Here is a 14309-nt window from a genome sequence, read left to right on the forward strand (position 1 = left end):
AAGGACTTATGAATTTCCTTTTAGAGCGCAGGTGTTGTTTGCTGTCTTTCTTCTAAACTCTTTGTAAGACCAGTGCGCGGCCACGCAAGGTCTAAAGAGGGTTAAAAGACGAAGTTGTGGTATGGTCCCAAGTACTTGATATGAGGTTTTTGGGACCTTACCCTTTCAGAAGGGTTTGGGGTATTTTATTACTTCAAGTAAATACACAATTAGTCCCTCAACTTTAATAAACCAACCTATGTCATGATGTTTTTAAAAGGATCTCATTTTACAATTAACTAACTAGGTTAGTTTATATTACTAACTTTAAAATTTAACGAGACTAACTAGATTATTATAAAAATAAACTTTTTAAATTGTAAAATCAATTAATTAATTAATTAAAAAATAAAAAAATTAACCATATTTATAACGAATTAAAAAAATAAAGATAAAAGATTTTCGACGATGCAACGGATTATAATTTTGAAAGAGGTAAGCTTCTAAAAATAGATTTTACGACTCGATTTATAAATTAGGAAAGTTATGGAAACGCGGAGCGTTACATGTATAAATACATGGTTAGGGTTATTGTATTGTGTGTTTGGTTTATAATTAAAAGAGTCGAGCGAGTTCGTTCAATCTTGTGTTTTGGTGTTCCTGGTCTAATAAATCTATGCTTTAGACCGTCCGTAGTGGGCGGTATCTTATCAAAATTTGCCACCAAACACGCCCGATAATGCCCTTGAGCCGCCCCCTGGGCGTGTTTCAGCGTTATTTGCGAAAAAAACTCCCAAACGTGTTTTACATCACGCCAAAATTGCAAATCGTTGGCCAATCAGATAGCACCATGTGGGTTTAAAGAGATAGAGATGGAGATAGCCAGAATTTTTGCCGAAATTCGAGTAGGTTTGGGTTTTGTGGTTAGCCGGATTTTTTGCCGGAATTCTTGCCAGTCAAACGAAGAAGAAGGGTTGGGAGGCGGGTGGTTTATTTGAACTTGGCAAAATGGCAAATTAGCCCCTTGTGGTTTTGAACATTGGCAAAATGGCAAATTAGGCCCATGTGGTTTTAGTTTCAGTTTAAAAACTTAAATTTCAATAGTTTGGGGCAAATAAGTTTATTTTTTAATACTAGTATTGTAATTTTTTTATTTAGTGAAATATTATTAGTCTTTAATTTAAAAAAATTAATAATTGTGTAATGATTGTTTGGGGTGTTATTGGGCATTATTCCACTACGCCCCTTTTGTAAAAACATCCAATAATGCCCCCTTACTGACTGGACGGCTATATGGCGAAAAACGCCCAAAAATAGGAGCATTATTTACTAAACCACTACACATTGTCTTTATGTTAGATAATAGAGTAAACCTTGGGAATATGACGAATGCTTATTTAGGAAAAAGATGCAAAGATAAATATGATTAGATGTAAATGTGGAGATGTTAAAGTTATATAAAATGTTTGACACAACTTTAGATCATGGTGGGGCTTGGGTTGGGTTTGGGTTGGGGCATTTGTTGACATGTGGAATGGGAGCCTCCCACCACTCAAACTCATGCCCAGAGGGTATGGCGGGGCTTGGGTTGGGGGCATGAGTTTGGTTTGGCCATTGAGAGCCTGCCATGTCACTTACTAACCCGTCCCACGCCCGACTTCAAACCCACGCCAATGGGGCCACGCCCCAAACCCACGCCCCACCCCAAGCCCCGGGGTGGTGGCTTGAGCGTTTTCAGCCAACCCACGCCCCAACCCAAGCCCCATACCCCATGGCCTTAGGATGTCGTGCTTGTCTAATTCATATATGTATAAATATAAATCATAACTTGCCATCACAAATAACCAACTATTTCAGGTGATGCATAAATAATGGTTTATATATATATTCTAGAATAACTTTGTACCTTGACATTTATTCAGGTAAACTTGCAGTGTAACTTGCAGGCTAGTCATCTATGATTATATCGCAAAAAATTAAATAACAAGTAACAGCTAATTAATGAAAAAACAATTTGTAAAATGAGGGTTTACATGCTACCTTTAATATTTCTTCTTCCTCTTCAACATGCCTCATCTTAAATCCAGACAATGTATTAGTTTTCTTTACACACTACAAGAAGCGTAGCCTATTGTGATGGACCCTATAGCAACAACTTACTGTCGTTGGCATAGCTAGAGTATTTGCGACAACTTGTCGTCGTGAAGTTGGCAATGAAAGATTGGGGCAGGTGTGTGCCAACTTGAAACCTTGTTGTGATGACTGGCCGTCAAGATATGGTAAATTATAATTATTATTTTCCTTTGGTTTTGAATAAAAGAAAACCGAAACGATATCATTTGTTTACACCTAGTTGCGACTTGTGATGGCGTGTCTTTGATAAAAGGTAATTAGTGGTTTACACTCAAGGTATCGGTCTACTTCTGCGTTGTTATCAGGGTCACTGACCTCCGAAAAAACCTGTGAGTGCGACATGGTGAGCGTTGGTAATTAGTGGTTTATGGTGGATGAAGAACTGATTCTTTTTGTGCAACATACAGATGATGACATGCATTTAAGCTGTCATTACTTTAAATATTTAATTACCTATGGATATGATATTTTCATTAATGGAATATATAGTCCGATTCGTATAAGTAAAATAAGTGCTTTAGTGCGTTTCTCTTTCAACTTTTTCAAAACCATTTGATCAAGAAGGCAACAAGGAAGATTACAACATAAAAATAAGATTTTATTGTATTTTATATGTATTAAAGCAGATATTATTCATTGTAATTTGTAGTGATTATGATTATAGTATCGATTTAATATATCATAAAGGAAAATATATGCTTAATTCTTGGGAACATCTATCCGAAACCCCATTCAAGAGCACCTATAGGCTATAATGGAATAGTTAAGGATAAAGATGATATTCTCTAATAACATTCAAAGTTGGATCCTTGTTGCCCCCGTTCGATTTTTTAGGGTTTTTTTACATGTCCAACACAAATGGTATAAATTGATTCTTGTAATATTGAATCTCTCATTCTGATTAATATCGTATCCAAAGTTGGATCCTTGTTGCCAACTTGCCTCCACTCATTATTTTTTTAGGGTTTGTTCTACAACATGTCCAACACACAAACGTTATAAATTGATTCTTGTAATATTGAATCTCTCATTCTGATTAATCTTGCATGTTTTGTCAACAAGTAACTGAAGATTGTATATGTATTAGGGTGGATGTGGTGGTCCGTGATCGGTGGACGTGATGGTGTGTGATGGCATGATACATTGCTGCAACGTGTGGGTATCAGGCGTGATGGGGAGGTTGGGGGTGATGAGTATCACAGCTGTGATGGTGATTGTGGTTTGGAGATTTACCTATTGACCGCTTGACTTTAAAACCATAAACAAATTAAGTTATTTGAAGGTTTGGATTTTGGCAACAATGGTGGATGGTTTACAATGGTGGTTTTGAAGAAGATGATTATTTACAAAATCACCCCTTAAATTTGCAGGTTTAAAATAACCCCTCTAATTTGTAAAATTATTTATAGTTATTTTATTAACAATGATGCTTTTTTTATTTATTTAAAAGAAATTAGTTATATTCATTTATAAAAAAAAGTTGTTTTTATATTACTTTATTTAATTTTATATTTTATTTAAAAAAAATAGTTTAGTGATGTAATATTGCAAGTATGATGAGTGAAATGTGATAAAATAAGGTGTTAAACGGTGATTGGGTGTAACAGTGTGATGGGTGATAACCACCCTTTCACCCTTAGCAAATATAGACTTCCTATGAGATCACTTGTTCTGGAGTTACTCCACCAAGTCACGTTTAACTCTAAAGTTCTTATATCACCCGCAATTAAGATACCAAAAAAACTGTTGGTATTTGAGACGAGTAGTTTTTTAAGATCAAGAATCTATAAAATATAAGTGATTATGTGGGATTGGCAAAGGTGTCAGAAACATCCCTTAGGACCCAACGTCTTCAATTTGGTTTGGCAAAATATTGTTAACAAACATGATTAATTCTGATGTAATTTGTAACCTGAGCCTCATACCAACCAATATATTGTCTACTTTGCCAATAAAGAATTCACGACATTGCCTTTGGCTAACCGAGTAGGAACTTTCAGCAAGGTCATAAATCATGTAATCACTACCACCCAACACGTTTAGTGCATTCGATGATTACTCCCATCCAAACACACTTATTTTTGGAGTTAATTGCTAATCAATTTCTAATGCTCCCAAAATACCTTAGGGTTATGTCATGAGATGGAACACATCTTATGTAGTTAGTGCTTTTCATGTGGAAAAAAATGTAACAACCAGTTTTTGTAAACCTTTTTTATAATAATTCTTTCAAAAGATGATCCCAATGTTTTCCTTATTAATATGCGGGAACACGGAGATTTATTAAGATTACAAACTACATTGATAAATTTCATATTCCTTAAATACAAAGTCGATAATATGGTGGGTACATTTGTATCAATTTCTATTGAAACCAGATTAATACAACACAACTATAGTGTGTTAACAAATTAGAAATATAGTTCGATCTTTACCAGTGGTGGACCCAGGAATTTTTTCATGGGGGTGCGGAACATTTTTAAAAATTTTAGGCCCCTAGGTATATAAGTAAAAAAAATCGGTTCGTATCGGGTCGGGTCGGGTCATGTAAAACAAACGAACATCAAACTAAATTTATATAATCATCAAAAACATGTCAAACCTTGTTACAAACATAATTAAAACGTCGGCGCCCTACGGGTTTTCATTTTTTGAAATCTATCCAAAACATCATCTAAAACTAATTTCTTAAGCAATTCTTTCTCTATATAACATAAGTTCATCGCTCCATAAGATAATGTTTCTATTTTAATTTTAATTTTAATTTTCAACTATTCAAGCCCTAGAAATCATAACGTAAGTTGTAATCACCCTAAAAATATATAAACAACATAATCACCCTAAAAATATATAAACAACATAGTCACCCTAAAAATTATTTAAACAACCATAAACAACATCAAAACACACAAAATTTCAAACCTATTTAACGACTTTATTACCCTTTTTCTCCTACAATATCAACCAAAATCATCAAAATAACAAAGAAACTTACCCGTGCTTGGATTCCGGTTAGATTTGGTGTCAAATGACGGTGGTATGGTGGCTGATTACAGTCTGTTGTCACCGAGTGATGTTGTTCGTTGGCAGGGCAGGGACGCAAGAGAGAGAGAGAGAGAGAGAGAGAGAGAGAGAGAGAGAGAGAGAGAGAGAGGGAGAAAATTTCTAAAGGTTTTGAAATTTAATTATTTTATTATAGCTTGAAATATTGTTGGGTTTGGCTAATGGGCTAAGACTTAGTAGGCTAGATAGTTAGAATTATAAGTGGGTAAAAGTGTGCGTATTTGGGTTTAGTTAGTTAGGTATTAAAAGTTATTTAATTTAGGTAGTATTTTTCTTAAATAAGAGTTTACTAAAGAAATAAAACATAAATTGATAACACTTTTTACCTAAGGGGTGCGAACGAAAAATTTCAAGGGTGCGGTCGAAAAATTTCAAAGGGTGCGGACGAAAAATTCCAAGGGGTGCGAACGGGATTTTCGACGGAACTTAGCACTAATTTTTTTTCCCCGAGGGTGCGCCCGCCCACCTTAGGCTGGGCTTGGGTCCACCCTTGATCGTTACATAACATAACGAGTCGCTTCTCCATCCATAGCATCCCCTCATGATGGATTTCCTAAAAAAACACTGTTTGATTGTGTTAAATGATTCACCCACTCTGACATGGAGGTTTTGTATTTCGTATGACTTGGATATTTTTCTAAATAACATAAACTCGTTTTCAGATTAAAGTATTTTGTTGGTATACGAAATCATTAATCGGATAACACATAAAGAGACAGAGTAAAGAGCCCTTTCATAACAATTGAGTTAAATTATCATAACAATTGGGTTGAAACGCCACAACCTTTGGGTATAACCGCTGCAATTAGGGTGTAACCGCCGTAGTTACATAATTAGTACCACTATCGGTGCTAACAAAATCCAAAGTTGCTACCGTAGTTCAATGTTGCTACCCAAGTACAAGGTGCTACCATAATCCAAAGTTGCTACTTAGGCACAACTCGTCCCCAGCCAGGGGTGTTGCCCTTTGGATCCCATCAATGGTAAGACCCGACCCCTTTCTAGGGCACTACACATGGCCCTTCTAAGGATGCAGTGCCCCTTTGGAACCTCTCATGATCTAGGGATTCCCCCTCTAAAGGTTGTTAGTGCAGTTTTTGTGTCCGATGCTGTTCGAATAGTTTAGTTTGTATTTTATGCTGATTATGTAATAGTTAGTGAAACGGTCAAACAAATGTGTATTGACCCGCTCGTTTGAAGTGGTCAAACGAGAGGGTTATGGGTTTGACCGTGTGTGTGCAAGTGAAGTGGGTGTGACTATAAATACCACCCCTTGTCTTTCATTACTGGAGAGAGTTAGAGAGTGTAGGTGAGCTCATTTGAGAGTTCACAGTGAGTTCTATTGTGTGGGGGAGAGATCACCACTTGGTCTCTCCCCGGATGTATACTCCTTTGGTATTAGTTCGGTTAGCTTGTAATCGGGCCGATTTGTAATGTTTTACTACCGATTAATACAAAGAAGTTTTGTTTATTCATCTCTAATCTCTCCCGTCTTGAACTAATATCACACTAATCACGGTTTCGGTCCCGAAACACTGTCCTACAAGTGGTAACAGAGCATTGGCTCTCTTCCTTGTTAAAAACCAAGCAAAATCTTGTGTTTGAACAAGTTGTGAAGTTGTTGGAAAGTTTGTGTTTGAGTTTGAAAACAAAAGTTCAAAGTTCTTCCTGTAAAAGTTTTTTGAAGTGGGTAAAAACTTGTTGTTTGAAGAAAATTTTTATAAAAACCTTGTTAAAACTTATGGAGACATGATAGAACTTGGTTTTTCTTAAAAATTTCTTTCAAAATTTGTGTTCGGAAATTATTCCGGTGAACGGTTGATCGGAAAACTCATAAAGTTCTTTGGTGTTCGTGTGGTTATTCATATTTTCTGGGTTTTAAAGTTGTAAGTTGTCTTCTTTAAATTGTTAAATCTTGTTTCTTTTTTTTTTTAAATTTGGTAAGAAAAGAAAAGATTGTCTGAAAAGGAAGATTTTAAACTGTTTGTTTTTAACTAACTTGGGATATCCATCGACCAACTTTTGTAAATTCGGAAAAGGCAAATTACTTAAAACAGGAGAATCTTACCTACCCTGTGTTCACCAAGAGTTTACTGGTCAACGAAAGATCCAAGTATTCATGGCCATAACTCAAGTTAGTGGACTTTTATGAAAACAAGAAACTTATTTTTATTGGGCCATACTCACTGTTCATTGAAACAACTCTTGTGGCCCACAGTCTTCGTAGACTTCCAATGTTGGTTGGGCTTTAAATTAATTTTCATTCAAATTAAATCAAAAATCTTAGTCTTCGTGGCTATTTAAAAAAAAGGCTAGAAAGGGATTAAATCATACATTAAAATTGTTGTTAATTTGTTCACGTGCCGTCCACAAGAATACATTCACAAGATTGTTATTTATAAAACTTCATAATGAATTCAAATCCTTGGAGTTGGAGTGAAAACCCGAGTACACCACAAGATCCTTCACAATGGGTGAAAGGATTGATCCCGAAAAAGGAAATTACCGAACATCAATGGGCATGTGTCGCGAATCAAAACAGTAGCATTCAAAATCTTCTCTTAAGCGAGAGTGAAAAGGGAAGCAGCAATCGTCCACCAAAATTGAATCACATGAACGATTATCTATCATGGAAAAGTCGTTTTCATACGTATGTTTTAGGATAAAACACCGAATTGTGGACATGCTTTATCACACCGTACAATGAAGCTCTCGAAGAAGCAGGTTCCAATGCACAAGCTTTGGTGAGATTGAGCGAAAATGGTAAAAAGGCTTACGATCTCGAGAAGAAAGCATTTGCTATCCTTACGCAAGCACTTCATAAGGATATCTATCATCAATTTGCATATTGTACAAGTACAAAGAACTTGTGGGACTTCTTGGAAGCGAGAGGAGAAGGAAATGCTGCAACGAGAAAGATTCATCATGATTTGTTGAAGAAGGAGTTTGAAGCATTTCGGTTCATGGAAAATGAAACACTCTACGAGATGGCTACTCGGTATTATCACTTGATTAGTGAGATGCACTCATACAAGGTTCAGGCTACACAACAAGAAATGGTTATGCGTTTTGCTGAGGCTTTGCCACCTAAGTGGAGTCAGTTCATCGACTTATTGAAACATACTGGTGCTTTGGATACGGTTAGCATTTATGAATTCGTCTAAAAGCTCGAGAACAAGGAAGAAGAAGAAATTCGAAAGGCTAAACGACTTCCAGTTCCACAAAATCCAGAGATATACTATGGAGGTATTAATATGGGGGTTAGTACCAGTCAACAACAACCGAAGCTTCAAACCGCATTTGTATCAAATACAAATCCTTATGGTCTACAACTACCTTGTCAACCATCTCCTCAACAACAACCCTCTTCATTCACACAATCTACCCTACATCTACCCCACAACTACCCTGAAATATATATACAAGTGAACTTTAAACTGTGAATCTGTTCTTGTATTTTTGTGTGTTCTTTGCTTGGTTGCATACCCACTTGGATTCTGCACTTGTGGGTGTGTTTCGATAACAAGGAAGTAGGAAAACTTGATCCTCCGAGTGGACCTATAATTGGTATCAGAGCCTTGGTACCCGATTTAGTAAATCTAACCGTTTACTAAGTCACATGTGCTCTAGATCTGTGATTTTTGTGGTTTTTGTTCAAGATGTAAAAATGGGGAAACATGAAGAAAACTCAGATTTGGACCGTTTATACGGATCTAAGCTGAAACGGAACACACAAAAGGTTGGGTTTTATGTTTTACACATAAATAATCAAGTTTTCATCATCAAATATCACTTTTGAAGTGATTTTCGTAAAGATCTGCAAGTGAACAGTGCTGTGTTCTTGAGATGAGTATGGCGGCTGCTTTAAGAAACTAGGGCTTCTTCTGCTTATGACGAAAAACCTGCTATGTATGTTGTTGTCGAATAACCTCTTGATGAAAGACATTTTTCGTCAAGATGTGATAGTGACGAAAAACCTACTGTTTTTCGTCATCTATGGTCTTTCGCCAGGAGTCCTTGGTCGGCCATGATCTTTCGTCAGCCACTCTACGTCGAACCTAATATCATTGTTCGGCAGCATGCAGTCTTCGTGATACAACAAAAATTGTTCGTCGGCTGCTGATTACTGTTCATCGAAGAAAAGCAGTGGTTTGCTGTGAATGTGTGTATCGAAGAGAGAGAAAAAAGCTGCTGGAGATGGGTATTCGGTTTATTGTAAGAGAAAGGCAGATGGTTTTAACGGCTGATTGCTGGATTTTGTTTTGGGGGTTTTGATTGTTTGATGTTTATGTATCACTGGTGCTTGGTATCGAAGAAGGAGAAGAGGTAAGGAAAATGTTTATGTCGGCTGGACTGTTTGTTTGAAGGAAGAAGAAGACAAAGTTGAAGAATGGTGGCTGGATAACATGTTGTCGGCTGAATTGTCTTATTTGACATCAAGGTTTTTCCTTTTATTTGGGCCCACCTATAAGACCCTCCACAAAGATATATCTCCATTAGGCTTGACACAGGACTTGGACCTCACAAAAAAATCTTCTTGGACCATGATCATTCGTGGGTCTCAAATACAAGTCACATTTTTTCATGAAAAATCACTAGTTTATTGGGCTGGTACTTTTCTCTTTGATTGTTTGATGGGTCTGTTTAATTGATCGAAATATCTTGAGCCCAGCTAGAGTTTTTCAAAATAGTGCGTGATTGTTTATCATGAGCCCACAAGATTTATTGGGTCTGCAACTAATGGGAGGGGCCGCACATAACGATGAGATGAGACGTAAAGTCGTGGAGCCGTTTCTTTTCGTGAGTTGTAAAGTGGGGTCGGGTGTTCGTGAAAGATATTTGAGTTAATTGTTAACGTCAAATTAGTACGGGTTCGGGAGCACGCGGGATGATGAGGTATGATGAAAATTTGATTTTTGTTAAACGTGGGGTAGTCACGGTTACCGATGCAAACGTCAAATTTTGGTGACTTGACTACTATGGGCCAAAAACCAAAAACGGTATGTTCACTTCCGCACATCAATGTTTATGATAGTTATCGGTTATTCGTAAATGTTCGAAAACATTTTGTTTATTGTCATATTCTCTCATTTGAAAACGAACGTATGAACCTGGAATGTCAACACCGGTCCTAACGAGTTCACAATGTCTTTGGAGGGATACAAGTCGGATCCTACGGGGTTCTAGGCGATTTTCTTTATCAACTAGAATATGTAAAGAAGAAAGCATTTGTTTATTGTCATATTCTCGCATTTGGTAACGATTGAATGAACCTGGAATGTCAATACCGGTCCTAACGAGTTCACAAAGTCTTTGGAGGGATACAAGTCAGATCCTACGGGGTACTAGGGGACGTTCTTATTCAACTAGAATATGCAAAGAATAAAGTCGTTTTCGTGATTTTTCGAAAAACCGAGAATATTCAGTGAAGATTGACGACAGTTCCGCTCAGTAGAGGGAATTGGTGAACATTTGCTGATAAATTCTACTCAGTGGAGAGAATTTGTTCTGTGAAATTGACGACAGTTTCTTTGAAGTGGAGGGAATCTGTTAAGGTTTAGAGATCTTACCAAAGAAATTGGGGGATACAAATTTTCATATGTTGAATTTCTTTGGTAAATTTCTAAACGCAATCACAGGTGGTAGAGTTTGTGATTTTCTAGTGATACTAAAGGTTCTGCGTGGAATGTTTTGCAGAGACACATATTTGAGGATTTTAATTAATTCTCCGGCCAGCGTGAAGAGTTTTGCACGGGAACATACAGGTATCTAAAGTCGACAGTAGTTTCAAAGCGCTGTTCACTAAAGACCTGGGGGAATCTTTATGAAAGCTGATAGTTCAAGGCTGAAGACCTGCAAGATTTGGTTTTGGGTTTGATGTTTCTTTGGGATTTTACAGGGATCTGGGGGTAACTCAATTCGTTGAGTTTGCAAACGATGTACTTGGTCAAGCTGACTTCCTGAGTACTAATGCTGAAGATCCGTAGTGCATTACGTTGTCAACTCCACAAAGGCGAGACAATGAGATATGGATGTAGTTCAACTAAGCGTGCTATTTGGTTGAGCTTGCAAGGGATACACTTGGTCTAGCTGACTTTCCTGAGTGTTGATGGCGAAGATTAAAGTGCATTACTTGGTCGATTCCACAAAGACGGTATACAGAAGACAGTTCACTAGAAATCTCTACCAATGTAGTATGCTTGAATGAAATAAAGTTCTTATGACATATCAAGACTTGATGCAGTTCTTAAAGATTGGAACCCTTATCAAATGCCGGTTGGAGTATTGGAAGATCAGCGGAAGATCGATCAATTAAGGAAATTGCACAACACCCAACACGGATACGCGTACTTTAAGAGGGAAATATTATACAAGGAGCATCAAGATACTACTTACCTGGATCATCGGTCAAGGGGGAATTTATTAATACAAAGAAGATGAATACTTGACTGAAGATCGATTGCAGTTGCATTTTCAGCATTCGACAGCAACGCACAAGGGGGAATTTGTTGGTGCAGTTTTTGTGTCTGATGCTGTTCGAATAGTTTAGTTTGTATTTTATGCTGATTATGTAATAGTTACTGAAACGGTCAAACAAATGTGTATTGACCCGCTCGTTTGAAGTGGTCAAACGAGAGGATTATGGGTTTGACCGTGTGTGTGTGCAAGTGAAGTGGGTGTGACTATAAATACCACCCCTTGTCTTTCATTTGCACTGGAGAGAGTTAGAGAGTGTAGGTGAGCTCATTTGAGAGTTCACAGTGAGTTCTATTGTGTGGGGGAGAGATCACCACTTGGTCTCTCTCCGGATGTATACTCCTTTGGTATTAGTTCGATTAGCTTGTAATCGGGCCGATTTGTAATGTTTTGCTACCGATTAATACAAAGAAGTTTTGTTTATCCATCTCTAATCTCTCCCGTCTTGAACTAATCTTACACTAATCACAGTCCTACAAAGGTTCCTAAGTAGAATGGTACAAGATCTTGCAAGTGGTTACAAGAACTTTTTTGGTTTAGGCAATTTAAATTTTTTAACATGGTTTGTACTTTGTTGTCAAGTTTTGCAAATACATCACTGGTGTTCAGCTAGTTAAACTAGTGGATGTGCATATTGTTTATGTTGAAATGCAAATACATCTCACTTTCAAATAAATATATTATAAATAAATTGTTCGGTGAATTATTAGAGCATTCACATCCATTCTATCATATTTTCATCCTAAATTACACTAAAAACACTATATTTTCTCTTTCTTTTTCAATTAAATAATATTTTTTTATACCTTTATCATTACGTTTTCTCTCTTCCACTCATAACCACTTTCAAAATATATTAAAAAATTATAGGAGGTAAACAGTGTCCCCCGAAATATACAGATGACCAGTAACATTTTCTCTTTTCTCCACTCACAACCATTTTTTATACTTTTTATATTATAAAAGCTTCACACACATAATTTGATGGAATGGATGTGAATGCTGTTAGCAGTGGCGGAGCCAAAAATTGTTTCTTATGGTGTCTTTTTTATGGACACCCCAGTTTATAGTAACCAGGAGTCGAATTTTTTAGCGGTTCAGATCTAGTCGGATCAAATCATATATTAAAAAGCAAATATCATAGTAAAAATACAAAAAATACAATGTCACTGAATAAAAAACACATATAATAAAATTACAAAGTCATTTGAAATATATAAAAAATGCATTTAATAATTGTTCTGTACGCATTTTCATGTTTTGAAAACGATTCATATGTTTTCAATGGCAACTTGCAAAAAAAAAACATCTTTTTCATTATAACAAATAAGTGCACGCATCATTTAAATGATCATCGAACATCATGTTAGGTTAAACAATTGAAACAAAACCAATTAGACATGTGGCTATAATGCTTACTAGATTAGAAAAAATAAAAATTAAGCATGGACCTTTAATAATTTAAAGTATACTAATTAAATTCAAGTAAGAGGGCTTAATTTTTGAAATATAAATTTGTTTATTATGTAATTCTTTTAGAAGAATACAAAAGTATGGTGTCATTTATAAAAAGACAATGGTGTCACTTGTAAAAAAACAATGGTGTCGCTCAAATTTTTCCAATTATACGTTGTATTTGCTACACAAAATTCAATGGTGTCGGACGACACCGTTGTTCAAAGTGTGGCTCCGCCACTCGCTGTTAGTACGTATAGTGATGCATCATAATGGAAGTATTATAACGTCATATAGTACGCTGAAAAGTTGGAAAACTTTTCATTTATTTGCCAAAAAAGTTGAGTTGGTACTCTCTATGATCATATACAAGTGCCCGTACGCTATCTCCTATGCATCCGCAATCTCGGGTGCTTAATCTTCGATCATTTCTAGTCTACAAGGATTCATACGGAAAAGAAACAAAACTTATGTAATCAAAAACACTAAGGGAGTTGATGTGTAGTCTCATGGTTCTCCATATTCGATATTTGTAGCTGATCACAACTCTCCTCGTCGGGCATGGAAGACGTGTCCCTCGCCAGTCGAGTTACTCCCACAACTACAACTACCAAAAGACGACGCTGGGCTAGAAATGGGAGTTGCCAAAAACGTTGGGTTCACTTGTCCAGCCATGATTACGAGATACTTCTCTTCGAACACAGGAGTCTCTTTTTGTTTAACGGGTTTGGAGTCTTTGGTTTCATTTCGGTTTCCTGACTCAAGGTCTCCTTCATCGTTTGGGGAGATGTTCCGGTAGGAGCAAGCGAGGATCAAGAGAGCAAAAACAATGAGACCCAAAATGGTAGCAAGGCCCCCAAAGAGGTACGGCACCGGTGAGTGCCACGGTGATCGTGGTGTGGCCACCGGAGACGATGGAGCCATTGAAGAAGTTGCTTGAATAGTCATGATTTGTATATGTTCAGGTGGATTAGAGGTAAAAAAAAAGAGGATGAGTGGATTAGGAACTTGTTCTATCTTTATTTATACACAAAACATGCTGGAACTTTACTTCTTATTTTTTTATTAATTGGAATAAACGGGTGATCATTTTGTTTCTAGATTTTTTGTATAATATGTTTAATGGAATATGAAGTAAGTTGTATAATGTGTTTAATGGAATATGAAGTAAGAATTAGATTAGTGGGTTTGTCTTTTCAGTT

General features: G+C 36.6%; 1 protein-coding gene across 1 annotated transcript; it reads right to left on the reverse strand.

Annotated features, from left to right (window-relative positions):
- Positions 1 to 13386: 13386 nt before the first annotated feature.
- LOC110865527 (protein GLUTAMINE DUMPER 2) lies at positions 13387 to 14109 on the reverse strand. Its single transcript, XM_022114797.2, has one exon. The coding sequence runs from the start codon at positions 14053 to 14055 to the stop codon at positions 13648 to 13650; it is 408 nt and encodes a 135-aa protein (XP_021970489.1). The 5' UTR covers positions 14056 to 14109; the 3' UTR covers positions 13387 to 13647.
- Between the last annotated feature and the right edge of the window lie 200 nt (positions 14110 to 14309).

This window comes from Helianthus annuus, chromosome 6 (assembly GCF_002127325.2).
Source record: "Helianthus annuus cultivar XRQ/B chromosome 6, HanXRQr2.0-SUNRISE, whole genome shotgun sequence".
NCBI lineage: Eukaryota > Viridiplantae > Streptophyta > Magnoliopsida > Asterales > Asteraceae > Helianthus > Helianthus annuus.